This window comes from Tenrec ecaudatus, chromosome 15 (assembly GCF_050624435.1).
Source record: "Tenrec ecaudatus isolate mTenEca1 chromosome 15, mTenEca1.hap1, whole genome shotgun sequence".
Classification (NCBI taxonomy): domain Eukaryota; kingdom Metazoa; phylum Chordata; class Mammalia; order Afrosoricida; family Tenrecidae; genus Tenrec; species Tenrec ecaudatus.
The window spans coordinates 13,658,786-13,686,505 of NC_134544.1; the positions used below are offsets into that span (position 1 = coordinate 13,658,786).

The window sequence follows — 27,720 nt, forward strand, 5'->3', positions numbered from 1 at the left end:
TGTTTCATTATGGCTGAGAAGGTTGCAGGCACTTGCCCCCTGCATGCACTACTATATCCGTGACTCTATTTGCAATACGTATAAAGAAATACATATGTACAAATATTCTCTATCAATCCTATATATATCCATGGGTGTAACCCCATCTGCCTCCCCACACCTGTTCAGCTTGCATGTCTATCTATGTATCCATTTGTAGATTATTGTTATTTCCTGCCTGTTATTGCAGAACTATGTATGTCATGGGATTTAATTTAGTTGCCTTTAACTCTGGTACCCCTCCCATCATCTTCTTCATGAATTTATTGAGTGCATAAATAAATACTCGCAGAGGTGTTTAGACTTGTTATGACTATAAATTGTTATAGAAAAATGACAATTACTGTGTTGAAATCTTATAAAGCTCATCTGTACCCCAGCTCTGGGTTTGCTGGGGACATCTCAGGTTCTAGATCAGTCTATCGAGTAGTAATTAAAGCCTCAAGAAATACAAGTTTCCAACCAACTCCATGGCACCAAACAACAACGACAACTTTCCAAATACACCAAATATCGCTGGTAATTTCATCATGGAAACATAACAAACAGGAAGTTCCAAGTACCTAGAAGATCTGCTTCATTCTCATTACTGTGGTCTCTGGCTTTCGTTTTTCACCTAGGGATGAGCATGTAACTTGCCACCTGGGCCTTGGATCATTTGCTTTGATAAACAAAACCAACAACCATAAGTAGAAATGACTAGCTTGGAAATGCCAACTCATTCATTCACAAATATTTACTCAGCTTCACTGTGAAACCAAGGGGTTGGAAGATCCAACCCTAGGAATTAAATGTGTTCAGAATTTACATTAGCATTTATAAGCCTCAGTATCTATTTCATGGTTGGTAAGCATTTGTCTCAGAAGATAAATAATCAAGCTGATCGTCCCATCTCCAATCAATTAGCAAAGGGGCTGTCTCCCACCATCCTTCTAATCGCATAGCACGTTCTCCAACAGCTCTATGGAGAATACAAATGGATGAGGAGAGTTTAAGGGGGCCCAATGCAGAATTCGTGCCTCAGGAACCTGCAGGCGGCTAGGGTTTGCCAAGCAAGGAGTGTCTGACTGCCAGGAGCCCACTTGTCTGAGGCCAGGCAAGGGCAGCCTGCAAAGGCTCCCAGCAGCAGAGCCTGGAGCACCATGGGTCCCCCACCATCCTAGAGAGTCCAAGCCCTCCCAGACACCCCAAAGAACCCAGCCGGCTAGCGAGTGTCACTCACCTCCACCCCCTGCAGCTCTGCGGCTTTCACTGTAGAACTCCAGCTCCTTCTGCCTCATCCCTCCTAAGACTCCTCACTCCTCCCACCACACCCTCGCCAAGGTGCAGGGGAAAGAATTCACCGTGGCCAGTTCCAGGAGAAGCTGAGGAGAGTGGGGACAGCCAAGAGGGAAAAGCTGCCCTTCTTCCAGGCTGCTCAGGGAGGTGACTATAGGAGGGGCATCCAGTGGTCTTTCTTCTCCAGTCTGGGAGGCATGGGCCATCTCTCTGCCTAGCAGCAAGGACACAGCTGTGTCACACTATGGATTAGTTATCCCGCCACTGCTCAAGAGGCAACACCATTAAAGCAGAAAAGTGTAAAAGCCCACACTTCCAAGTCTCTCTGTCCGCATGTCCGTCTAAAGAGAACCTGAGCCCTGAGCAGGTTCTAGGTCAAGAGTCGGGAATTGGATCTGCAGAGGAGAACACGGGAAAACCAGTTCCTCCCGAGGCAACTCCAACCCACTATGGCCCCCAATGGCAACTCCTGACTCATGGCCCCCACTGGCATCTGAACAGCCCTTTGTCCCCGGGTTTTCATGGTTTTTAGGGGGGTAGTGGATCACCAGGCCTCTCTTTTAAGGTACCTCTGGGAAAATTCAAACCTCCAATGTTCTGGTTAGCTGCTGACTACATCTACTAGGGACCCCAGGAAGGAGAAAAAAACATGGGAATGAGCCAGAGCCAGGAGTAGAATTTCGACAATCCAGTCTTGCTTCCCAAGGCTGTCATTACTTGGGGCTCAATTGTGTTTCTAAAAGCTGGGATGACTCAAGCGCCAGCTCTGGTAAGGAGCTTGCAACACACGTGTGGTTTTGCCAATAAATGATGAGTGGAGCTCTGAGCGACACGCCAAGCCCAATACCCCATACATGCAGCAGGGACCATCCATTTTGAGTCAGACATCAGGACACATCTGGGAGGCTGTGCGAGGAGCCAGGAGGGGTGGTGTGGCAGGAAAAGCTTTGGAGCCACACAACCTGGTCTCAAATTACCCCCTCTGCCCATGGGCCATGTGACCTTAGAAGCGGTGTAGCTTCTCTGTCTGGTTGCACACATTTGAAACCTGAGGAGGGTTTTTCTGATTTTGAGATTCAGAGGGATGTGCCTCTGTGTGGACTCACTCAGTTCCCAGACAAGCACCTGACCACATCACCCGAACCAAACTCATTGCCATGAGTTGAGTCTGACTCATAGCAAACCCATAACACAGAGAAGAATCGCCATTTCGGGTTTCTGAGACTGTAACCTTTCACAAGAGCAGAAAGCCTCATCTTTCTCCTACGAAACCATTGGTAGGGACTCTTGCCCCAATGCAGCAATATATCCACTGTATTGTCTCATCTGCTGAAGGGCATCCAGGAACTATTCATTGAAATAGAAACCATAAGATTAGCATAGAAACTGAATAGAATTGAGCCTAATTAAAAATGACTTGTGCTAATGAGTAAAGTTGAACAGGGAGAAAGAATTAAGAACATATACTAAGGTTGCAATGTGGACCGAATTTGGGGGTACTGGTATCTACAGGTAAAAATCATGAATGTGATAGGGTCCCAGATGAACTCAGGACATCCTGTGAGAAGGTAGTGGGGACACGGAGCTGATTTGAATGAGAAACCCAGGAGCATCCTGGGAAATAGTTTGTGCTTAGGGAGCTGCATCAGCATGACCTTGATGCAAGGACAGTGGCTTACGCTTACAGATGACAGGCGACTGAGAACAGCCCATCACTGCCCTCCGCCATGCTCCTCCACAGCCTGACTCCTGAGCATTGGACAGGTCTGCCCCTCTCAGGGCACCGTGGGCAGAAGCAGCAGCTCCAGGAACTCGGGGACACTTGGCTCTTAATGCAGCTCTGGTAGCAGCACCAGCAAGCAGCAGGTGGCACGTTCATGGATGAACCTGTCCCAAAGCCACAGGCTTTCCCTGTCCCTTGGGTATTACCACAGGGAGCCAAGCAGGAAGAGGGGAAGGGGAAGGATTGCTACAGTGGGGGGTGTGGGACTCTCGGGGTGAGGAGCAGAGCCCTGAGGACCCAAAACAGCCGGTGGGATGAAACCCAGAACCAGATGTTTAGTTTGTGGAGATGCCACCATCCATTCAAGAGAATCTGGTGAACCAAGAGAGGTAGTTTCAAAAACATAACTCTGTAGATTGCAAACAGAGCCTGGAAACATTGCCAAATCAGTAAGGCCAGCAGTGTTATGACCTCTCCACAGATGGACTGTCCAACCTTGATGGGCAGAGATGGCCGGGGACCAGGCGTGGGTGATAGGACCCACGTCCACATGATCCAACAATCCCATTGCCCCATCAGGCAGCCTCTTGGCCTCTTTCGCTGTGACACCTAACTGGCCGGAACGGCTCTCTACTCAGAACTCGATCACCCGCACAGCTCTGTCCTGCCTAGGAGATGGAACACATCCAAAGTCACTGATAGATCTGTACTTACTGTTCCTATCACAAATAAGACCAGTCCCAGGAAGCCTTTCTAGAACACAACCTGACGAGTCACTTTCCTCAGCCTTGCAAATGGCTCATAGGACCCCTGTTGGGTCGCTGGACTATTCCTCTATCAAAAATAACCCAAACACACAGCAAAGTCTGAGCATTGAGCAAGAGCCTCCGGTGATTCCAGAGTTCTGTCCAGTGTGAGGAAGGAGTTCTGGTGACCTGGCGGCAGCAGTGACGTGCTGGGATGTCGACCAAAAGGGGCGATGGTGTGAACCCACCAGAAGCTCAGCAGGAGGAAGATGCAGCATTCTGTTTCCTGAAAGACCACGCCCTTGGAAACCTCCTGGGCGCACTTCTAGGGAGGGCCAATCCGAATCTGCTCCACTGCAACTGAGTTCCAGTTGGAAACGCTCTTCCCTTGACTGCTCGTGAGAAAGATGGGGCTCTCTAGTTCTGTGAAGCATTGCAGCCTTGGAAATCCACTGGGGCAGTTCTATTCTGTCCCAGAGGCTAACTATGATTGGAAGGTAACGAATTTGTTGTTGTTGTTGTTGTTGGAGTTGGAGTTGGGGTTAGTGTGAGATCTTGACTACACAGCTCACTGAATGTCAATCTTCTTTCTTGCTACAGCTAGAGTAGGTGTTAGGGGTGTGGCATGGTGACAGGGGATGTCACCAGGCCCACCCCCACCCACCCCTTTCTCAGGACATCTACAAGAGTAACTCAAAGGCAGATGGAGCTGTTCTGCCAGACAGGGACTACCTAGTGCCGACAGCACCACCTGAAGCCCACAATTTTGCGCTGGGAGCCTCTGAAGACCTCTCTGACCCCTCTTTCCCAAGGTAAGTTGGGCCCTTCTAGATGGGGATGGTGCCGGTGGTGGTTTTGGTGGTGGTGGTGTGGCCCTAGAGACAGAGCCATGCCCCTGCCTAAGACTCCTGTGCCTTTGGGGGCAGGACCACTTCCTCCAGCAGCAGGTTGGTTGACTTTCTTGGAGCTATTGGTTAATAGCTTCCCTCAGATTTGTCATTATTTCTCTAGGTAATTGTTCCCCTTCAAATACAGTCATGTAATGGTGGCAGAGCCTGAACCCACTGAGGCTTGGCTCTAGGGCTTGCTGGGAAGGCTGCAGGTTGGCCATCACTCTAGGGCAGTGGTCTTCAAACTACAGGCCAAGGACCCAATCCTGCTGACCACCCACCTTTGTCTGTCCTATGGGCACCAGTAGAAGCTCAGGGAAAAGTGGACAGCAGATACCTTGCTTTCATTTAGGGCAGGGGTCCTCAAACTTTTAAAACAGGGAGCCAGTTCACTGTCTCTCAGACCCATTGGAGGGCCGGACTGTAGTTTAAAAAAGCTATGAACAAATTCCTGTGCACAGTGCACATATCTTATTTTGAAGTAAATAAAACAGATGGGTCAATAAAAAATCCGGCGGGCAGGATAAATGTAGCCCATGGGCCGCAGTTTGAGGACTCCTGATTTAGGGGCTGTCTTACCCATGAACCCAAGCATTTCCTGTAAAGTCCCTGACCGGGGCTGCTCCTACCTGAGGCGTTTCTTTCACGCAGACTGGCTCGTGTTTTCTTTCCTGGAAAAAGCTGGCTTCCTGGGTGTGAATTTCCAAAGATGTGGCCGGTGGAGGACCACAGCCAGCCTTGTGATCGAAGCGCAGTTGGTCTCAGTAAACTGGGCCGGGAAGGGCCAATCAATCGTGTCAAGATGAGGCAGTGGTTGAGTTTCTATATTTTTCCCTCACTAGTGGCTCAGTGTTGGGCTGATAACCGCCAGTTTGGTGGTTCAAACTCACCAGCTACTCAGTGGTAGAATGATGGAACGGGCTGCCCCCATAAAGGTACACGCTATGCCTTCCTGGGGCTATGAGCCCGAAACCTCTTGACAGAAAGAGTCTCCCTGTATGTAACTTGTTTGAGCCACTTGCTTTTTTCCGAATCATCCCAATCTCCCTACGGAGTTCTAAAGGACGGCTTTAGCCCTGGACTGTTAGCAGCGAGGTCAAAACCACCAGGGGCTCCTCGGGAGCAAGTCCAGTCTCTGTACTCCAGGGGCGGGTCTACCCTGTCCTATAGGGTCATTATAAATCAGTATCGACGCCATGGCAAGGAGTGAGAAGGCGTTCTAGTGGCTTAGTGGGCTAACTGCATGGAGCTGCTGCCTGCACGTTAGCAGTTCAAATCCACGATTCACACCATGAGAGAAAGGCTGTCTTCTCCCATAATGATTTACGGTTTCAGAAGCCCCTGGAGGCAGTTATGCTCTGTCCTCTATGTTGTCATGAGTCTGAGTCAAGCTGATGGAAGCAAGTTTGGTCTCTTTGGTTAAGAGCCTATAGAAGAACTCCTCTGAGTAAACTTCACCTCCATGCTCTGTTGCAATTCTATTAATTTTAATAAAGGGGTAGCAAATGTGCTTGACACAATGGGTGGATGGATTGTGATAAGCATTGTACAAGTCCCCAATAAAATGATTTTCTAAAATAAATAAAGCGGCAGAGCAGGGAGCTATAGAGTCCATTAGGGCTTCTGTGAGTCATTTCCAGGATTGGGGGCTCCCTTCTAGGGAAAGTGACCTGGTCATACTGCAGTCTACAAAGGTCTCTCAGATCTGCTGATGGGGGTCCCATCTTTTTGATGGAAGCAGTGAAGTAGTGACTCCGGAACCAAAATCTCAAAGGAACTTTGTCCACATCCCCAGCTGCCTAGCAGGCTACAGCAGTGTAGTATAGATACGGGGCTACACCCCCTGCTTGGGGGGTGAGCTAGTTCTGTGCAGATAGCAGCTCTGCCCCTGAAAGGTGCCCGTGAGCTGCCTGATGGGGTGATGGGATGGTCCCGTAATGCGGACATGGGTCAGTTGATTCATGCATGTCAGCAGACCGGTCCTAAAGCAAAGGGCTCAAAGAAATTCTGAATCATGAGACTAGAAAAGGAGAGCCCCAAACAGAATGCACTGCCACCAAATGAATTCCAACTCACAGGGAAGCCAGCATAGCCATCCTGTTCTGAGGAGGATGGGGGCGGCTGAAATCCAGCAAGCCAGGAGGAGAGCAGCATGCCCCAGCAGCCTGCTGGGCACAGTGCCCCACTGGGCACACTGAAAGGGAGGGGGGCGGCAAAGCTTCTGTGATGGAATCCCTTGAGAGCTGCGCGTCTAATGCGCTGTACCATTAGTAGAGCACAATTCCTCTTCAGTCTTTGAACTCATGAAATTAGCCTTGGCTCTGCAGCCAAGTTCTCCCCAGCTCTCCCTCTCCAATTCCTGGCTTATTGCCCAGCTCCTGAGTGGGTGCTTCTGGGCCCTTATCCCAGCTGTGACTCTAAAGAATGATGCCAGGTCACAGCCCCCTCTTCAGAGGATATTGGAGCACCAGGTCGCCATGGCCCTTCTGCTAACAAAGGAAACGGAGGGTGGCCTGACCGATCCCCTGGAGATGCTGGCGCAAGATCTCCTGCAGACCACCCCCTGGCACACGCCAAAGCAAAGGCCCAACCTGTTGCTGCCCGGTTGGCTCGCCCTCATGGCCGCCATCCTCTGTATTCCAGCGGGGAACGAACTGCACCATCATGGTTTCCATGGCTACAGTCTCTGCAGAAGCAAATCATCAGGCCTTTCTCCCACCTTGCACCTGGGTGGTTGAGCTGCCACCTTATTGGTTCGCAGTGGAGCACACCCTGTCTCCCTTCACTGTTGTTTCAAGTGAAGACACAGACACTAAGAAACCACTCTGACTCTTTCTGCATCCACTGCCACTTCCTTCTTTCTGTCCCTGTTACCACTGCTAAAGCCACTGTGCCTGGAAGCCTGGGATTATCCTGAGATGTGGGCCCAGGTGGCTTCATGGCTTTTTTGCCATGTGGCAATGGACTGGGTAGACAATCATCAGTCAGGAGCGCATGCGTAGCAAGACTTAGGCCAGTCTGGCAGGACAACGACACACAGAGTTATGAGAATGACTGGTTTACCAGTGGGAGAGGGAGCCACCAGAGGGCAGCCCACAGCCACACTGCCAGGAGATGCTCCCAGCCTGGCACTTTGATGTGAGATGGCTGCTTGTAGTCTGCGGAAGAGCAGCTCAGCCTCATCCTGCAGTTCACCAATGGGCAAGGAGAGGTTGTCCTGGGCTGCCACCACTGTCAACCAGGAGGGAAGCAATGAGTGGGCCTCAGTGGACTCTTCTCAGCTGGGGATCCAGAAGGAAGAATCGTAGGGCTCCTCTGCTGTGCTCAGACCTCTGTTTACGGAGCAGGTTCTAATGAGGGCAGCCTGGTTATTTGTCTCAGCTGAGCTATCCCAGCCCCCATTCGTTCAGGGAGAAAGCATCAGGGCTGGGAACAGGCAGCAAATGTATTCAGGCCAACATCCTTGGATTGTACTGCATGCTAATGTGAGTAAGTAATCAAGGGGCTTCCTTGAAAATAAAAATCTTCTGATTATTACCTGCCTTTTGCTGCTAACTTTCCCCCAGTGTGTCCTACAAGAGCTTTGGGGGTCTGACAAAGATTTGGCCCCCAAATTCTACAAGCATGCTCAAAAATGAGGCTTCTGTCTATCCAAAGTCTCCTGTCACAAGTGCATTGTGTATCCACACACAGTATGTTCAGAGACTTCAAAGAGACCACACCATATCATGCATTTATTATAGTCAATACAGGATGCTGAACTACAATGTTTTATTTACACATGCAAGCAAAAGAATCTTTTAATCCATTGAAAGTCAAAACTTTCCAACTGGTTTTCTGAAGGCAGCTTAGATGCTTATTCTGTATCTCACTGACTCCTACGAGCCGTGGGAGGACTCTGGGCGGCAGGAGCTAGGGAATCCCAAACAGTTTGAAGGGTGAGCATTGCTTGCTCGTAGCCATGTAGAAGAAAGCCAGGAAGCCTGTTGAGTGAGTATACCTTTTCCCCTGGCTACCATGATCCTAGAAGTCACCTATTTATAGGATAGGTTGGAAAAGGTCCAAGACCTACTTTTCAGATGAGCAAACTGAGGCACCAAGATGCACAAGGTTCCCAGGAGAATGGCCTGGTTATTTGGCTCTGTTTGCTCCTCCATCCACCCAGTGGCTCTGAGCTGTGCCCAGCCCCGTTTATTTATGGAGAAGCAAACTTTCCACAAAAGAGAATGGTGTTGGTGTGAATGTGCCTTATGAAGAACAGGAAGGGGTGATTGGCCAGGAACTGAGCTCGGATGGGGAGTCTCTTCACTACAATGACGTCCCCAGTGGCTGCGGCAGCCTCCGTACCCGCCTCGTTGACATCCACATATGACTTGTGGATGACCTTTGATAGATACAGTGTCTTAGCTGTGGACATTCCGGAAAGATCAGCTTTGAGCTGGTCAAAGATGTCTGTCATCCCAAGAGATTTCAACAGAGAGTTCAACTCATAGGTGATTTCGAGTTTGAACCGGGGGATGTGCACCTCCACTTCTCTTTCCATCAGGTTGGAAGGGCTGGTCCACTGCTGGAAGGTCTTCAGGTTCAGCTGCTTCTCTATCTAAGAGACAACACACAGGTGAGCCCTGAGCCGCCAAGCACCCGGGCCTCCAAATTCGAGGCTGCTCATTTTCTCAGCGGGAAGCACTCCTTTTCAGCCTTCCTTTCTGCCTGTAAGATGCACTCAAGACACGCCCCCCCTTTCCTGCCATCTGTTCTTATCTCTCATTGTGATAAAAGGGCTTCAGGGATGTTAGACTGAGACCCCTGACACCAGCACCCTTCATTTCCCCACAAAACCAGGGAGTTGAAGAGAGTGAGTAACCCACCAAAGCAGATTACCAACAGGATCCAAATCACCGCCCCTGACTGTAACAGGCTTCCTTTAATCTCTTTGGGATGGTAGCCCAATCAGTGTCAGAATTGTGCTGCTGTAGGAAGATGTCTTGCAAGTGTCTGGTGACAAGGATGTGGGTTTCCGCATAGGCATGTGTTCAGATACCTGCTCGGGGTGGCACCTTTGCTTTTGTGTGTCTCTTTCTGGACATGGGAATTGCTTATTCTCCCCAAACACATCATCTTCAAGGACAGGCATCACATGCTCCCCTCCCTGTGGCCTCCTATGGTCCCTAGGGTAGTCCTGAAAGGTCCTGTGCTGAGGGCTTTGTCCTGGTACCTGTTCGAGCTTGGCTGTGCCCACTGGAAGCAGGATGAGCATGCTGAGAATATTGTTGACGTAGGGCAGCTCCAGGACCTGTAGTTGTGCCTCCTTTATGAAGGCCAGTTTGAAGATCCCAGTTTGGTACATCATTTCCACAGTCACACTTTTACCCTGTTAGAGAAAGAGAAGGTGATTCATTCCACAGCATGGCACAACTGTGCCATCTGTGCCCAGGAACAGCATAATCCAGACATCTGCAGTAGCACTCTAGCCCCTCCCCCAAAATACTGTCATTGAGTGGATTCCCACTCGTAGGTTGGAATAGCTATAAATCTTTTCAGAAAGAGGCAGCCTCATCTTTCTCCCCTGAAGCTGCTGATGGCTTTGAACCACTGCTCTTGAGGTTACCCGGCAGCATTCTATAGCTTGGGTAAAATCAGAACTACTGAACACATCTTGCAAAGGCTATTTTTCTGTCTTTTTTTTCTCAAGTCACAGTTCTAGTCTGAATAGTTCTAATTCATATAGATGATGTGGTCTTCCTCAAAACAAAGCCAAGATTTTGAGCTACAGTGATTTATACGTGGAAATAGCATCCTAGAATCTGATGCCATCATATATAAACATGTATTTTTTGAAAATCCAGTTAGCATCTAGAGACTCTCTAGAACAAAAATAATATAGAGGTGTGTGTGCGTGTTGCTAGAGAATTCAATGGCAGAATACAGGCAGTCCCCGGGTTTCTAAGAAGACCCTTTTCTATGTCGTTTTCATTAGTTTTCTGTTGGGATTTGAGGTGGTTTGCCAAGGAAACCAGTTTTCCGTTCAGCAATTAATCTATATTTAATTTCATGCCATTGATTACAACCAAGATAAAGTGTTACAATGCTAGCCATACTGTCTGCAGATCAAGCCTACCAGCTGCAGTTGATGCGCAGGCTCAAAAACCCTAAAGAGCAATGCAGCCCTGTCCTAGGGTGGGGGGTCCATATGAGTCGGGATTGACTTCATGGCAGTGGGTCTGGGTTCAGTGTAAGAACAGGCTTAAAGACTTTTCTTTCAGTTTCTCAAAAGCTGCCTATACAACACGTGAAGGTGATTATTACAAACAACTTGTGATTAGGGGTTGGTTCATGTGGCTTTTTGTTTGTTTTGTTTAGCGAGGGCAAATTTCCATAGCAGTAAAGGGGAAGTAGCGTTGTCCTGACATTTCGTGTTCTTAACCCAGAGAGATTTAACGACAGACTGAAAGAACGCATCATTCGTTGCACAGTAAGGAAAGAACAGGTTATCTTGCCCTACCGATGAGCCCCGATGTCAGAAGACTCCAGTTACATGTCCAATGAGAAAAGTTACGGGCACTTTCCAGGGGGAAAGGAGATCTGTGGAGAGCACTACTAAATGAGTTGGGGTGCAAATAGCTTCTGCTGGGCAACGAACCTAAGTTGGCAGCCCAGCGTCGGCCAGCAGTGCTGTTAAGAAAGGTTGGCGATCTGCTTCTGTAAAGCCGGCCTTCAAGGACGGGTGAGAGATGGCAGCGATGAAACCGTAGGGAGCAATTCCACTCTGTGACACACGGGGGCGCCACGAATCCAAATGAACTCCACAGTGATGGGTTTGGATTTTTGTTTCTTGAAGCCCAGACTAGTGCTTTCACTAAAGCTTTCTAACTCACCCTGGAATAACGATTGAATTCCTCAAAGGCAACCCTCCTCATTCAAAAGGGAAAGACTTACCTTACTTAGCTGAAAGGGGGCCTTAATAGTCTCTCTTTCCTGAAATTTATGCTGCCATTGTCCTTTGAAATATATGGCATTCACCAAGACCATGACGGAGGAAGGGTCAATTGTGCCCTTTTGAAAGAGGTCCATGACTTTGCCTGGGGTTAAGAAGAGAGCAAACAAGCAGGAAGAAGGTAATTGTGTTTGTATTCCAGCTTATGGAGCACAGCGTTGAGAGTCAACAAGACCGCTTGGGTGCCAGTGTTTTTTGGTTGCTGTCATGGTTGAGAAGATACACGGCAAACCAGACACCGGTTCACTAGTTTCTATGGGTACATTCCGTGTTGACATAATGACATGCTTTGAGCTGTATAACCACGCTCACCCTCCTTTTTGGAGTTGCTCCTCCCCCACGCACTTAACCCATTGAGCACTGGGTTCCTCTTGAGAAGAGCCCTTGTTGTCTGTCTGACCCCTAGAGAGTTCCTGGAACACAACGCTCCAGGCCGGCCTGTTTCCCCTATTTGTTAAGCAAAATTAGAATTTAATTTTGAGAAGACTTCAGGGGATAGTTTGGGGTTTTACGTTTAAAGAATAGCTCAGGGAAATGGTTTCAGAAGTTCATCCAACCTCCATGCTTCTGAAGAAGCCATTGTTTTTCTAAGGGTGGTTATCCATTTGAAATAAGCCCAAGAACTCTGTCTTCCAGCTGTAGGGCCTGATTTTATCAAATTAAATTACCCCAAAGAATAGGGAATTAATGGCTTAATTCTAATCAGCAGATTTCAGGACAATACTTACTTTCTTCAATAAATAATCCCATGGAGGGGAAACAAGAACCAGTGGAAAGGTCATCCCTAGATCACAAGTGATCGAGAAGAACTGCTTCTCAGACCACTGGAGGCAGAAAGAGTTGTAACAACATGGCAGCCTTGGTGCCAAAAGTCTTGGCAAACTAGAAGTAGAAAATAATATCCTTTAATCTGAAAAAAAAATCTAAATAAAAATACCTGAAGCAAACTCTGTACTTAATGATGAATTGTCCAAAAGATTTCTCCCTAAATTCAAATACCACACAAGGATTCTAATGTCATCACTTCTGCACACCTGAAGATCCCGGTCAATAAAGAAAGGGAAACAAAGGCAGAGATTACCAACAAAGATGATTGTGTATACAGCTCTCTACAATAACTGAAAGCTGAATTAGAATTGAGTCAATTCCTCATTGCCAGCGTGCAAAAGTAAATTATATAGCAACAAGTAAAATTTGAAATAATAGATAAAATGCAGCCAAGTTTCAGCAAATAACTCAAACACCCAGAAACAATTTTTTTTCAAAAGATAACGCAAGACTCCAGCCTGGAGAAACAAAAAAGTGTATGTAAAGACACTAGGGAGGACCTAAATAAAGAGAGGTGAATTTCATGGTCATGGAATGCCCTTTTCAAAGATATCTCTGTGCACCAAATTGTTCTATAGACTCAATACTGAACCAATTAAAAGATTTCAAAAGCTGCCTCCGTGTCTTTAGTTGTTGATCTGCCTCCATCAGGTTCTGGGGAAGAGTTTATCGAGTTTCCTTGTCAACATTCACTTGACATAGCCCAGATAAGATGTGCAGACACCTTTGTGTGGGACTGATTTAGCCTTACCGTTGGTTTTATTTTCAACCCACGCATTAATGGTTTGTCTTGCTTCTTCTGGAGAGTGTTCAAAATCAACAGTTTGCAGTGGGGCTCCATATATCTTCTCTGAACAGCTTAAGTATTGCTGTAAAAGAAAAATAGTAATAATAGCAGCACAACAAGATTACCAAAGATTACTATTACTGTTGAGTTGATTCTGACTCACAGTGACTCACAAGACAGAGTGGAACTGGTCCCACAGGATTTCCAAGGCTGTCATCTTTGTGACAGCAGATTGTCATATCTTTCTCTCCCAGAGACACTGGTGAGTTCCAATTGTAAAATTAACAGCCAAGGGCTTAACCTCTGTGCCACCAGGGCTCCTAACAAAAAGATAGTTTAAGGGAAACATAAACCTGCTACTCAACATATTTTTAGAATAACACACAGACAAACGCTCGCAAAAGAAGCCGAATGTGTGCATATTAATTTTATTAAAAATTACAAAATGCAGAACCTTTCCAAAAGGATGCTCGGATGAGTGTGGGGGTTATTGGCTTTCCCACTCCTAAGAAGTTCAAAGCAAAACAGCAAATTGCAGGAATTTCAAACCATTTCACTCTGCCCCTTTCTCCTTTACAAAGCAGACAAGCAGGGGTTACTAATCATGTTCTACAGAGATAAAACAGAACCTGAGAAGCTAAGCCATTTGCTTCTCTGCCACCAAGCAGGGTTGGTGGGAGTGCAAAGAGAGCCATCAGCACTACAAAGGGAAGGCTTTGGAGTACTGAATTCTTCTCCAGTGAAATATACCAACTCAAAATAATAATTATACTCGTAAGACAATTGTCATGTCTTCTATATGAAGTGTGAACAAAAGCACCTTAGAGAATGTCTTTATTTTTACTCACCTCTTACACATTATCCAAGCAAAAATAGGCATGCATAGCCCGAATGAGAAGAATCTGGCCCTCTCTTTTAACTAACTTCCCACCCTGAGGCCACTGCCTGATTTCAAGGCGGAGCTAACATTGGTTCCCCCACAATGGCACTTGACCCACCCACCGCACATCCGCATAGACCCACATGGAATTGTTCATAACTCCACTGGTCAACCTTTAGAGACACACCTCTATATCCCAGCAGGACCCAGCATCCCACTATGAACTAAGTAGGAAGACACAACAAATAGAAATAAGGATGTGACAGGGCTTGCCTCTGGTTTGGCTTGCCATTTGCCCAACTTTATTATTATTTTTTTTATGCCTACCGCCCATAGCTGTAACTTCACAGGGTAAAAAATATGAACTATAGCATGATTCAGAGGCCCTTGGCTGAGTCCGCTCTCACCTCAATCACAGCAGGCTGATGTAGCGAGTCGAAACAGGAAGCTGGCACAACTCCAAGAACATAACCCAACTCACTGAACTGTACGTGCAGAAACTGCTTAATTGGTAGATGTGTTGCTGTGCATACTCTCAACAACAAAGCGATTTTTTAAAATATTATTTTTAAACTACACTAATTGAAACATTTTCAACATAGCATGCTCTAAGATCAAAATACAAAAATCCATTAGATTCTTGTATAGAAGTGAAACTGAAAAGGAAATTAAAATAACAATGCCATTTACAGTAACTACCTAAAATGTAAAATACTGAGGAATAAATCTTAACAGAAATAAAAGACTGATACGAAGAAAGCTATAAAGCACTTCTCCAAGAAACCAAAAGAGACTGACACAAGTGGAAGAATGTCTCATGCTTATGGAAAGTAAGACTTTATATAGTGAAAATGTCAATATTCAAATATTCAAAGTCCTTTATGTATTCAAATCCCAGCCCATTTTTTTTCAGATAAATGGAGAAATTCATCACAATTGTTCCCATGCTTGAACCCCATTACTTCAACCACAGTGTCAATCCATCCCCTTGTGGGCCTTCTTCTATTTAGCTGCCCTTCTACTTCACCAAACAGGATATCCTTCTCAAAGAGCTTGTCTTTCCTGACAGTGTGTGCAAAGCATTTAAGACAAAGGCTTGCCGTCCTTGTCTCTCAGGGGCACTCTGGCCATTCTTCTTCCAACACGGATCAATCAGTTTGTCCTTTTAGCAATCCAGGGTATTTTCAATATTCTTCTCCAGCAGGAGTAAATTTTCACCTAACAGCTTCACGACTTGAAATGGGAGTTACCGAAACCATTTATGGAATCTCTTAAGCTCAGACTCATTATCTGAAAGATGAATGCTATGAGACTTCCCACTCCTTGCTGGCGTCATGGTGTGAAATTCAGAGAGTGCCAAGAAAGTGGTGGGCCACTACACCAGGGGGACCTACCTGATGGAATGTCATCACCTTGGTCCCGTAGAGTCTGTTGGCAATGCTGAGGGTATAATTGGAGTCTGGCCGATTGATTTGAGAGAAAAGGGCTCCCAACTCAGAATGAATTCGTCCAGCTTGGAGGCACTGAAGTGTCAGCAAACAAAGAATGGTCCATTAATTGCTTATTTTCTCACCATTGGAGAGTTATTCATAATTGAATACAGTATCTAGAGAGCAAAGGGCTTGCCTCCAGATCGGAGGGCAGCGCATGCTAATGTAGGAAGTGTCTCAAAGCCTCTTCCCTCTCTGGGTGTTCCCTAGCATAGCAGTCTCACCATTCTGGTCTTCTGCTTGTTAGTTGTGTGCAGACTCATAGACTATTGTAAAAGACACATGCTCTTGTTGACCCTAACAGTTTGATCCAAACACAGAAGTTGATATAAATGAGAACAACCTAGTGGAGTGTGGAGAGCAGTTCTCCACGTCTTCTTGCACCTTTGTGTCTGTAGAACCGTGTCTCTTCTTGTTCACACTATTTTTTAATGTTTCTGTTTAATCAAACTCAGCAGGTATGCATTCAACTGACCTCCCACCCCATCTGGCCATCAACAGCAGCTCTACCCTGCATTCAGCTTTGATGAATCCAAAAGATGGCTGAGACATCATGGACACTATAGGGATGGACCTACGTTTCCTAGGGGAAAGATGGAGCTTCCTACGGTTACAGTCTCAGAGACTCACAGAGGCAGTTCTGCCCTGCCTTACAGGGTCGCTATGAGTTGACATCAACTCAATGGCAGTGAGTTTCTTTGATTGTTTGTACATTTGCTCTTTTGGTATGCTCCCTAAAACAATAGTTCCCAACCTGCAGGTATTACTCTCCAAATAATAAATCAAGTTTAGAGAAGTAGTGTTCTGTGAATCCATATGCATTTATTTTTATTTTTCCACGCAATTGCAATTTAGCCTGCAGCTGTTTTCATGTGGGCGTTCTATATAATACTATGGAAGAAGGAGTCCTCTGACTATAAAGTAGGAACCCTAGTCCCAGAGCTCAGGGGTTGAGAGGCCATCAGGCCAGATTTGGCAGGTATATTAATGTGTGGCGAAGCATCATTGTCCTATCTTAGTCTTCCTCACTATACCAAGAAAAATCTACCACTGTGTAGAGGAGGATGGCAGACTCACATGGGACATGGTTCATAAAAGAACAGACAAGTTTGGATAAGAAGAACAATAAATAAGATCATAAACATCTGGAGGACTTTATTATTGTGATTACATTAAACTCTGCAGGCTGTAGTAATTATTGGGGAGACTAAAGAAGAAGACAAAATGAAACATTGCTAGCCAAGCAGGAACCCCCCTCAACACCTGCTTTATCATTTCTTGGTGCTCGTATTGTTAAAGTTCATTTCACATCTTGACTGTGATAGTCCTACCTTAGATGAGTCCTTAAAATCTGATTTTAATGGTCCTACAACATGATTAAAGTGAAGCACCTGGAAAAAATACAAAGGAATCAATTGGCACAAAAGGAATATTCAAACTATTGAGGTTAACACTTCCAAGTATCTGTTTTTCCATTTTAGATGGAGATCAATAATGATAGTTTGCATTTAATAAGGTTATACTCCAATTCCTGAATTGAGCCTTTACATATATTATTTACTCCTCCCAACCACTTTATGAGTATTCCATTGTATAGTTAAAGAAATTGAACTCAAGAGAGACTAAGTAACATGTCCAAGGTCATTGTTTCTCAGGCCCCAAGGACTGGGTTCTTAACCAACAGCCTCTTTGTTTCCTCTCCAACTATTCCCAGGTTTTTACCTAGGATGGCACCCACCTGGAGCTGTGTAAGACATTAAAGGGTTTCCAACATCAATATTCAAAATATCTATTTTAAGTGCAAAAAATCATGATAAGTAGAGAAGAAGCCTGTAAACTTTGCACATACCCTAAGGCTTGTTTAGTGACATGTTTATTAACTTTCTATAGCACAGAAAAACAGAAATAATGGGTGGGGGAAATCACAGAATATCATTCTATGTCACCTGAAAACCTTCCTTTCTGTCTCAATTTTCTCTTCCATCAAAACATTGTTATAAAGTTCTAATGTAAGAATGAATGCCTGCAAAATAGCATGCTTGCTAACTTTCCAATGGTCCTGCAGATGTAAGTCATTAGGCCTTATCATTTTATCTGCAGGGGGAAAGATTTGAGTCACACCTGTGTTCTCTGTCACACGGAATTCATGAGAGGAGGAACTCCACAGGTGAACTGCAGAGATTTCCTTGGGGCACTACTATGTCATGGCATCACTTCAACTATCACCCATGCTCAAGAAATGAGCTTGGCTCACAGAGATCCTATCTTCACAAGCTGGCTATTTCTTGGTGTAAAGATGCACAGTGACTGATTCAGAGTGGGTGTGAGGAAGATTTCCATGTTGGGGGGACCGTCTTGGCTGCACTCTGTACCTTCTCCATTTGCTCCGCACTTTTGGTTCTGGCACCGAGGAGGATCATGCTTAGGGAATAAAGCAGACTCAGAGGGGAAAAGAAGATGTTGTCTCCAGCATTGTGGCTGTTCAGCTCTTTGAACACATCAAGGCAAAACTCCACGTTGGCTGTGCTGAGGGAACCCATCGTGTGGCCAAGCACAGCCTGAGAGGAGAAGGGAGAACAAAATCAGAAAACTGCTCCTATCTCAAGTTCAGCTATCACACTTAATGAAGGTAAGGGTCACGGCGCAAGGTTTATGGAAAACTGCGCCCTCTTGCCAGGATTTCTGAGCAATGACTGAATGCTGGGAGGGAAAAATCACAATAGCTTTAGCTTCGAATGAATGGAAATGCACCATTCCGCTTAAGCAAGTTTACACTATCTCACAGTTATGTGTATAGCTTTAAAATGATCCAAAATTGTTCTGGAGGAACAGGATTGCCAGAAGGGATGGGCCCCTTGTGCTCCTAATTGTCATGTGTTACAGTATTCCTCAACCAGGAATTTGTGTTGGAAAATCTTGAGATACATGAACTTGGCCAGCCCAGATATTTTCCCACCTTCCCAGCCTCACAGACCAGCTCCATACCCATCGTTCTTGCATGCACAAAAATAGCTATAGTTGATTAAGAAAGTTTGTACAAAGTTACTTGCATATTTTTATCTCCTTCCTAGGATCCCATTCCCTGTGACACTCCTTGAAAAGTAAGGCAACACTAGCAAGTCAGTCCTACCGTGAGGACACAGGATATTCAGTAGCAGAAGACCTGGGTCTGGGTCCCAGTCAAGACACCTGACACATAGCCACCATCTGTTTGTCAGTGGTGGCCTGTGTGTCACCATGAGGCTGACCAGGTTTCAGCAGAACTTTGAGACTAAGAAAGACTTGGCCATCTATAACTAATAAATAGGCAGCTAACAAATAAATTGGTCCTACCCTAATAAATGATCCAATCCTCAACCCTGGGCCCTGGCCCAGTCATGACGTCAGTAACAATGAAGGAATGGGAAAGGAAATCCTAGGGAAGAAGAGGTGTTGGTATTTGCATAAATTTATGGCAATAGCATGTCAGGAAGAAAACGTTTATTCCATGCAGACCCACGTGTATTTATTTATAACCCCTACCGCTAACTGTAGGGAGCTGTGGGTTGGGATAAAACTGAGCAAGCCTGCTTGCTGCCCCGAGAGCTTGCAGTATGTTTCTTCAACCTCCACAGCCAGGGACCATTTTCTTCCTTTAATTCCCAGATCCCTGTTGTTTCTTGGTTCACTGTTAACCTCGCTCCATGGTCCGACCTTCCTTCTCAGTCTCTTCGGGATCTTTCTCGTGATCTCAAGCCCTCTGCATCATCATAAAGACCTTGAGCCAGGGAGACAGCTAGTGTGGTTAACTGTTAACCCGAATGCCGGAGGTGCCATGACACCCAGAGGTGTCTTGAAAGAAGAACCTGGTGATCTACTTTGGAAAAATCAGTTATTGAAAACACAGTCGAGCACAGTTCTACACTGACACACATGGAGTTTCCACAAGATTGATGTGATGGCAACCGCAGTGGATTGCATACATCACAGCCCACCAGGATCCAGCCGTGGAGCCTCTTCTCCATGTCCAGCCAGCCTATAAGGACCTTGTCCAAATCTGTGCTTTAAATGTCACCGAGACTCTGAGATCCTGAATTGATCACATCCCTGAATTCCAGACTGCCTATGCATCCTCTATCCGTGATTGTCTACCTTAACACGTCCAAAGTCTCAGATGTAATGTGTCCAAAAATAAATGCCTACTTTCCTAATCCCTCTCTCGGCCATCACTCCCTTGGGTTCATGCAACACGTGAAGCACATTGTGCCTCAGGGTCTTTGCTCTTGTCATCTCTTCTTCTGAGGAATTCTTCCAAAAGTCGTTTAAATGGATCACCCCAGCGGCTCATTCTCTCTGTCCAAATGACATCGCATCGAGGATTTTTTTCTCACCTTTTTATATGAAACATGAGGGCAAGTCAAAAAAGCATTGCTACAAAATCATAAGTATTTTTATTAAGCAACATCTCCAAATGATTTCACCACGGAGCCTCCGCTGAGGCCCATGTGATCCTCAGGGGGGTATTTCCACCTCTCACCCGTCCCTCAAAGGGCTCCGAGCTCTTCAAATCCCACCATGTCCAAATAGACGCTCTGGCATCCTTGAGAGAGTCGAATCATGTTCCTTTTAAAGGTTCGTTGAGTTTTCAGAATTCAAACAATTAAAAAGGCTAAGGGGGAGCATCAGGTCTGTAGGATGGATGGGATAAGGTTTCCCAATGAAATTTCTTCTAAGACAGCCCTTACGATGCTCAAAGAATGAGAAGGTGCGTTGTTGGTATGAAAAAAATTCCTCAGCGCTCCTTGTTCTCACCAATGCAGTTTTCAATTTTCATAGAGCTTTTTACAAAAGCCCCCATCATTGTCCTGTGTCATTCAAAAATATCTATCAAGCTATCCCTTTGCAATTCCAAAAACAAACAGTCACCCTTACCTTCTGAGATGACTCCCTGACCTTGACTGTAACTGACCCAGCAAGGCCCACTGAAAACCACTGTTTGGATTGAACCTTTTGGTTGAAGGCACAATAATGAGACTGACGTGTGTGTTACTGAAATAACGTGTGTACAGCCATCCACTGATGGCACAGGCATGTTTTGTTTAGAATACAGGTGTGCATGTACAAACTAGAACCCTAGCAGTTTGTACATGCACACCTGTATTCCAAACAAAACATACCTGTTTATATATAAGTAAATATATATATATTTACTTAGCCTCGTCTCTCATCTATGGAAGAAGTAAAAATCCTAAGTCTTTTACAATTTGGAATCTAACCAATAGGGCTCAGTCCATTTCTGGGAAGAGGAGCTCATCAGAGACAGAAATCCCAGGGTGTGCAGAATCCTATCAGAGATACATGAACCCCAGAAGGGACCCCACCCAGTGGGCAAGAGGCATCTGGACAGGTTCTGAAAGTGAACTCCCAAGGGAGAAATATTGCAGAGACTTCCCTGAGGGGAGTCTGGAGGTGTGTTTCCAGAGGAAGAAAGTTACCTGCCAAGAATGAAAAGCATGTTGCTTGCATGATTGTGATGGGGGCAGGGGGGCGGGAATCTGCTGAGGAATTTCAGCAACACTTTCCTGACTTTTTTCTCATCAATGCCGTTTTCCATTTCCCTAAAACTTCTTCCTTGTAATAAGTCCGCATGATTTTCCTGGGTCCTTCGTGAACACCTATCAAGTTACCCCTTGGAATGCCAAAGAACATCTGGAATTGGTCATAGAAGAAAGATATCCAAGACTGTATCCCTTCTAGGCTGAGAAGAGAACTCCCCACACGAGGCAATGTGAGGAGGGGGCTATGTCTTGGCAGGGGTCATTGGTAGTAAGCAGACAGACGTCTGTGTCTGTCATCAGGAAACTACATCTTCAAGGGGATTAAGACACCAAGTCCTAATAAGTAAAAAACCGTCGGGGTAGATTCTGTCCCTTTTCTCAAGACTGCTCTGTCCTGACTCACCTTCCCCTTTCCCCTTGTGACTTCCCCCCTACCTGACATCATAGCTCTCCTTTAGCTTCCAGGAGCTATCCCCCCTCTCCCCCTCAAATCTTTCTAAGTTCATGCTCATTGTCTAAGAAATCCAGAACGTCCACCCGGACACACAAATACACTTTCATGTACAGAGTCCGTGTGTTCTGTAAGAGACCAGTCTTAATGGCAAAAGAGGAAACAAACTCAGGAGAATAAAGAAATTCTTCCCAGTACAGAAAGCGATGGAGAAGGCCCGTCCTTTCAAGCTGCAAAGCCGTGCCGGCCGCCACACAGATGTCAGGGCTGTGTGTGCCTCGTCCTGTTTTGAATCAGGATAATTGGTGAGCAACTCCACAGCATGAGTGGGGCTCCGCACTGCGAAACAATCGTGACCTGAAGTCAGGTGAGCCTGCATCAGGATGCGTAATCTGCATGTGCCCCTGACATACAGGCAGGGCAATTCGGTCATCAGAGTATCAGAAGAAGCCACAATTACATCACAAACAGATCCCTCATTTGACTAAATACACGCCCCTGCCTCTGCCCTGGTTCACTCCTAAGGCCTGCTCCCCTTTAATGTCCAGCCCGGCTGAGAATCGGAAGCTCCTAGCACAGAAGCAGTTCCCTTTACCTTTTTGCTTCCCGGTGGTGAAGTGGGTAGTCAGGCAGGCACGATTGGTGCTGTGTCCCTGAGGAGGAAATATAAAGCCAATGCTTTCTGCCCCTCCCTTTCTCCTGTGTCCTGGGTGACTCAACTCACCACCTTCTGGGCAGCAAGGACAGTCCTGAGGAGGCTGTCCCTAGAGAGGTCACCCAGAACTGCCCCACCATTCCAAACAAAATCCCAAGCACCATCTGTGGCTGCACTAAGCTCTGAAGGGACCTCTGCTTAGCTCCTGTGGGAAGCTGAGTCTCCATTCAAGACAACAAGCTTCCAAAGAGAGCAGCAGCCATGCATCAAGTTGATAGAGCTGGATTCAAAGTTCCAGGGATTGCTTGTGCCAGCCTTCATCACCCAAAGCCACTCAGCAGGAAAGACTCCAGCTGTGAGAGGTACTTCCTTCCCTGAAGCACATTCATCCCAAAGTCTCGGGGCTCTCCCACGTAGAGATGGTGTTTTTTATGAGAAGCTACAGCCATCTGCCAGCCGGTAAATCCTGTCCTGGGGAGAGAACACAGGAGTGATCCCAAGCAGCAGTGATTCTGTGGTTTCAGTTTAAAAGCTTGGTAGGAGCAACAAGCCACACCTCCCTACTATGATTCCTGGGGCTGAGACAGGACAGGACTCAGGAGTGGGGAAGAAAGAATATAGATTAAGAGGAGGGTGGGGACCATAGGGTGGACAGTAGCCAGAATTCCTTGTCCGTGGCTAAGCCATCTTCCCACACAACAGTCCACCTCGTCTATCCCGGTTGATACCACTGTCCAACCTGGGACACTAGTAGGAACTATGAAAATCCCCTTCAAGGCCTGCAATCATCTCTTTATCCTCAGTATGTTTGATACCCTTAGGGTGTTAGACATCCTCTTCTATGCAAAGGGAAATCAGCCTACTAGACTCTGGAGTTGAATATCTTCACTTGAAAAGGATGGACCAGTAACACTGTGCCCATCAACCTCTTCCTAAGAGCTGGGAATTGAAACAGATTCTAAATACATGCAGCCTTTGCTCAAGGAAGTTTTCTGAAGTGAGCCAACTCCAGCTGGGGACCTGGGAGCCTCTACCTACCATTAGGATGGATCAGCCTCTCCTGCCCCTTGCTTCCATCACCTTGGAGACCCAAGAAGAAAAGAATTGAATGTTTCCAATGTTTTGCTACCGGAGAATGTGGCTGATTAGAAAAAAGGACTCTACATGATCGGGCTAGATCATGCCCATTATTTTATTTATTAGAAGAAAATATGTATACTCTGTTCCTGATTTTTCCTTCCCTTGGAAGGACAGCCATTAGCATAGAATTCTTAGTCCATCTTTCCTCTTGAACTCACTCCTCTTCCCCTAGACTCTTTCCCTGGATCCCCTGAATCAGAGCTGTGGACCATGTCCTCGATGCAAGTCCTTCATTTAAGAAGCAGAAAAGAGAGGAGAGAGGAACAGAGAAGAGGGCAATAACTCATACAAAGATTGCTATTAGGTTGGCCACTGGAACTGGAGTGGAACCGTGGAGTAGAAAGCACATTTCAAAACTCTCCATTTAATTCTGTCTGACAATTGACCAGGGATGTGAATACGCTTGCTCTCAGTGCATTGGGAAGCAGACTTCACTTCCTCCCTGCCCAACCCAGGGAGGAGCACTTCCCCTGAGGGGCTTACCTGGGTGTGTCCTTGATGGAGATCACTGCAGTGGGATTTGCATAGTCATAAGTCATGTCCTGTGGGGGAGTCCCTGGACCAATATTCTGAACTCCTCTGTCTATCATAATATACAGGTTCCAACCATGGCCTCCACCTTTGACCTTCCATATCCTTTTCAAATCTCTGGAAAAGCGAACCCTTGGACCCCATTAAGACTTCGGGTTAATGGTCACCCTTATCCAGATAATAAGACTATAATTGTCTTGGCCTTGTCCTATTTAAGGCTTAAACATATTATCCTTTAAAAACAACAACGACAACCTAGATTTTAAAAATAAAATTTAAAAAGCTATCCAACCACAGGGAAATAAGGGGAGCATTTATCTACTGGCTTTCGTTCCTGTTGGCCAAGGATCAGTGTTAAGTCCAGTGCTTCCTGCACAAGTCTCTAGTGTGTATACCTCACACCGGGGACACAGACAAGATGTGGAAAGAGATGATATCAAATTTTAACCACTCAGAGTTAGCTAGATTAAGAAGTAAAGAAGGCAGCAGGATGGGAAGTGGCATACAAGAATTGTCCAACAAGCTTAATCCACCGTACAGCATATGAGTGTGCTTCAGAGAGGGGTTGCTCTCAGTACCATCTATGGAAACCAGATATCCAAAGGAAATGCACCTGTGACCTATTTCCATACTCTGAGTAGTCTTGGGCCCAATGGTGAGAGAAGCCAATATCCTTGTGACTAGAGTGGAGTGTGTGTGTGTGTGTGTGTGTGTGTGTGTGTGTGTGTGTGTGTGTAATTCTGAGAATCTGAATAAGAAAATCCATATTGGTTCATGCCTATTTCTACAAGCCTGTGGGCAAGAACCATGCTTTTTGCTAAAACCCTTACATTACAAAGTACTCTGTCACCAAGTGAATAATGTCCTTTTATTTTTATTGAGATTGGGATGATACAGAGGATCAAGGTTTGGAATGACTGGTTTGGAAAATCGAGAGGGCTCATCAGGAACACACAAAAGGCTCCCTCCCCTAGGACCCATATGTCAACAAGGATCCGGGAAGCCTGGGAGACAGTACCTTTTGGCAAATCACAGCAAAACTTATTTTGCAAAAGACTTCTTCAAGCAGACAGTATAACTCCTATTCTCTGATACATAAAGTAGCCCATTCAGAAGGCATGTCATGTGAAATTTTACAACTCTACAAGAAACTCCTTGGGCACTTTCAAACTGGCCAGCCTAGCTCTTGGCAAAGACTAGGGATCCACCGAATAGAACCCTGCATCACAGCCTCGTGGCCCAAGAGCAACAACCAACAATGCTGCCATTTTATTGATTTTTCCAAGAGGCACTGAGAGCCTTTCAACTCTAATGAGTGACTCTGAATACCAGAAGGGTGTCTTGTTACTTTTGCCTGTACACTTAGAAAATTTTCTTCAAATCTATGATTTGAAACAAAACTTAAGAGAGGAGCTGTCCTTTTTCAACCCTATACATTCATCAAAGGACACTATGAAAAGCGTTGGTAAGCCACAGATTAGGAAAAAATATTGAAAATGCATCCACCTGACTACCAGATGTATACACAAAGAACTACGATTCAAAAAGTAAAAGACACACAAATAGGCAAAAAACATGAACAAACCAATCACCAAAGAATATAGATCATTGATCACTCATCACGTAAGGACCTGATATCGTTTGTTATAGTTATCAAGGAAATGAAAATGAAAACCATGAAGAAATACCACTCTTCACCCACTTGCATGAGTAAATAAAAAAGGTCGACTACAAATGTGGGAGAAAGACAGGGCTTTCGATTCCCATAAACTGTTTCAGTCTCTGAAACCCATGGGGACAGTTCTACTCTGACCTCTAAGGGGCACTATGAGTCAGCAGAGACTCAATGCCAGTAAGTTTGGGGTTTTGGGTTTACACCAAATGTGAGAGAGAAAAAATTTAAGTCTAGAGCTACATTATTGAAATGTTCTAGAGGCAAAATATTGAACAACAGGAAGCATGGAAGGAATACAGATTGGCTGTGTCAAAAAATTATGAATTGGTTAGTATCCAACCTTTTCAGGAGGCACCATTTGATCAAGAACTGAAAATATTAAAAGAGGAAATACAAATTGTCCTGAAATCAATGGTGAGAAAAAAGGCTCCAGGAATGTCTGGGTACTAATTAAGTGTTTCCTTGAGTGGATGCAAGGCTGGAAACACTACTGTAAAACGGGCGTGGATGCAGAGCCTCGGCACCTCAGATGACACAAGGTGAAAAGAGGAGAATCGCCGAATCAACCTTTGGTAATTTCTATAAGGTCAGACATGCCTCCACCCACCTTGTCCCTTCACCAGTACAGACGCCAGCCATCCCTTTCCGGCTCCCTCTATGTCCCTGCTGGCATCGATGATTCACTGCAATGGCCACACAGAACCCATAGACAATATTGCCAATTGTGGGGTTTACTGGGAAAGTTTCCATGATCAGAAACACTCAGGACACAGTGTTTCCAGTTAGGACAGCCTGAGATCAGCTGTCCCCACATGTGTCTCCTTCTAGTGCTAGGCCTCGCAGGAACATAGCCTTGTGGCCTCTGCCCTGTTTGGGTAACATTGCAAGGCTCCTTGGTGCAGCGGATAAATGCCCCAAAGGAATCCTACTACACCCGAAGCCTCCATCAGAGGGGATCAGCTCTAGCTCTCTAGGGCAACAAAGCCAGCTCCCCTAATGAAGTGTCGGAGGGCACCCTATTCCACAGGTGAGCCTCCTGCCTAATGGCACTCAGCCACGCTCATTCCATGGACCAGGAAGCCTGCTGCTCTGTCTCATGCTCCCATGCTCAGTTCTCTTGTTGGCACTCCTCTGCCATCCTCTGCCTCTTCTCTGCTGGCACCATTTTCTGTTCGTGGATCCAGGAGGATCAATGTACAGGAACTTTGGTTCCAAAGGACATACTCCACTCCTAGTGCTTCTCTCTTGATGTGACTGAGTACCCCACCCCCTCCTACTTCTGAGGTGCTTCATTTTTAATCCAACAGGAAGACAAAATGAATCATTCGAATGTCAAGGTTTAACAACCACAATTAACCCTCACAACCGAATCAGACACACTTAGCAGCCCTTCCTACCTTCTCTTATCCAGGCCCATCTTGGGAAAAAAAATTGTTTAGTGGGAATTACAAAGACTATAGGTAGAAAAGCCAGAGTAATTCATTGTATCACGAGTACTCATCTATGGGAAAAAATTTGGGAGAGAGCTACCAGACCAAATGACTGACAGATATTCATATTTGTGCCCATTCCAAGCAAAAATGATCCAATAGAATCTTAACATTATTTAAGAATATTAGTAATATCACATGTAAGTAAAACTATGCTCAAGATAATTCAAAAAATTTGGCAGTACTATTTTATCATGGAACTGCCAGAAATTCAGTCCACATTGAAAAGAGGACGCACAGGGAAATCATTACTGGTCTCAGCGGAATTTGGCTTCAAGCAGAGAATACCAGAAAGATGTTTACCTGTGTTTCATTGACTATGCAAAGGTATTTGATTGTGTGGATCATAGCAAATTCTATATAACTTTGCAAGGAATAGGAGTCCCAGAATGCGTTACTGGGTGCACGCAGAACCGGAATAGACCCAGAGGCAGCTTTGTCCAAAAGAACAAGGGGATAGGCTGTGATTGATCCACCTTAGGCTTGTACTTTTTTCACCATACTCACTCAGTCTGTCTGATGAGAAAATAATCTGAGCAGCTGGACTGTATGAAGAGCTTGTCATCTGAACTGGAGGAATACTCGT

The 27,720-nt window shown here is 45.8% G+C and overlaps 1 protein-coding gene across 1 annotated transcript; it reads right to left on the bottom strand.

The window, feature by feature from the left end:
* Positions 1-8,413: 8,413 nt before the first annotated feature.
* SERPINB11 (serpin family B member 11) lies at positions 8,414-22,343 on the bottom strand. Its single transcript, XM_075532673.1, has 8 exons — positions 22,239-22,343; positions 18,028-18,213; positions 16,987-17,046; positions 15,560-15,688; positions 13,250-13,367; positions 11,613-11,755; positions 9,892-10,047; positions 8,414-9,276 (listed from the first exon to the last, which is right to left on the bottom strand). The coding sequence occupies exons 2-8, from the start codon at positions 18,193-18,195 to the stop codon at positions 8,872-8,874; spliced, it is 1,179 nt and encodes a 392-aa protein (XP_075388788.1). The 5' UTR covers positions 18,196-18,213; positions 22,239-22,343; the 3' UTR covers positions 8,414-8,871.
* Between the last annotated feature and the right edge of the window lie 5,377 nt (positions 22,344-27,720).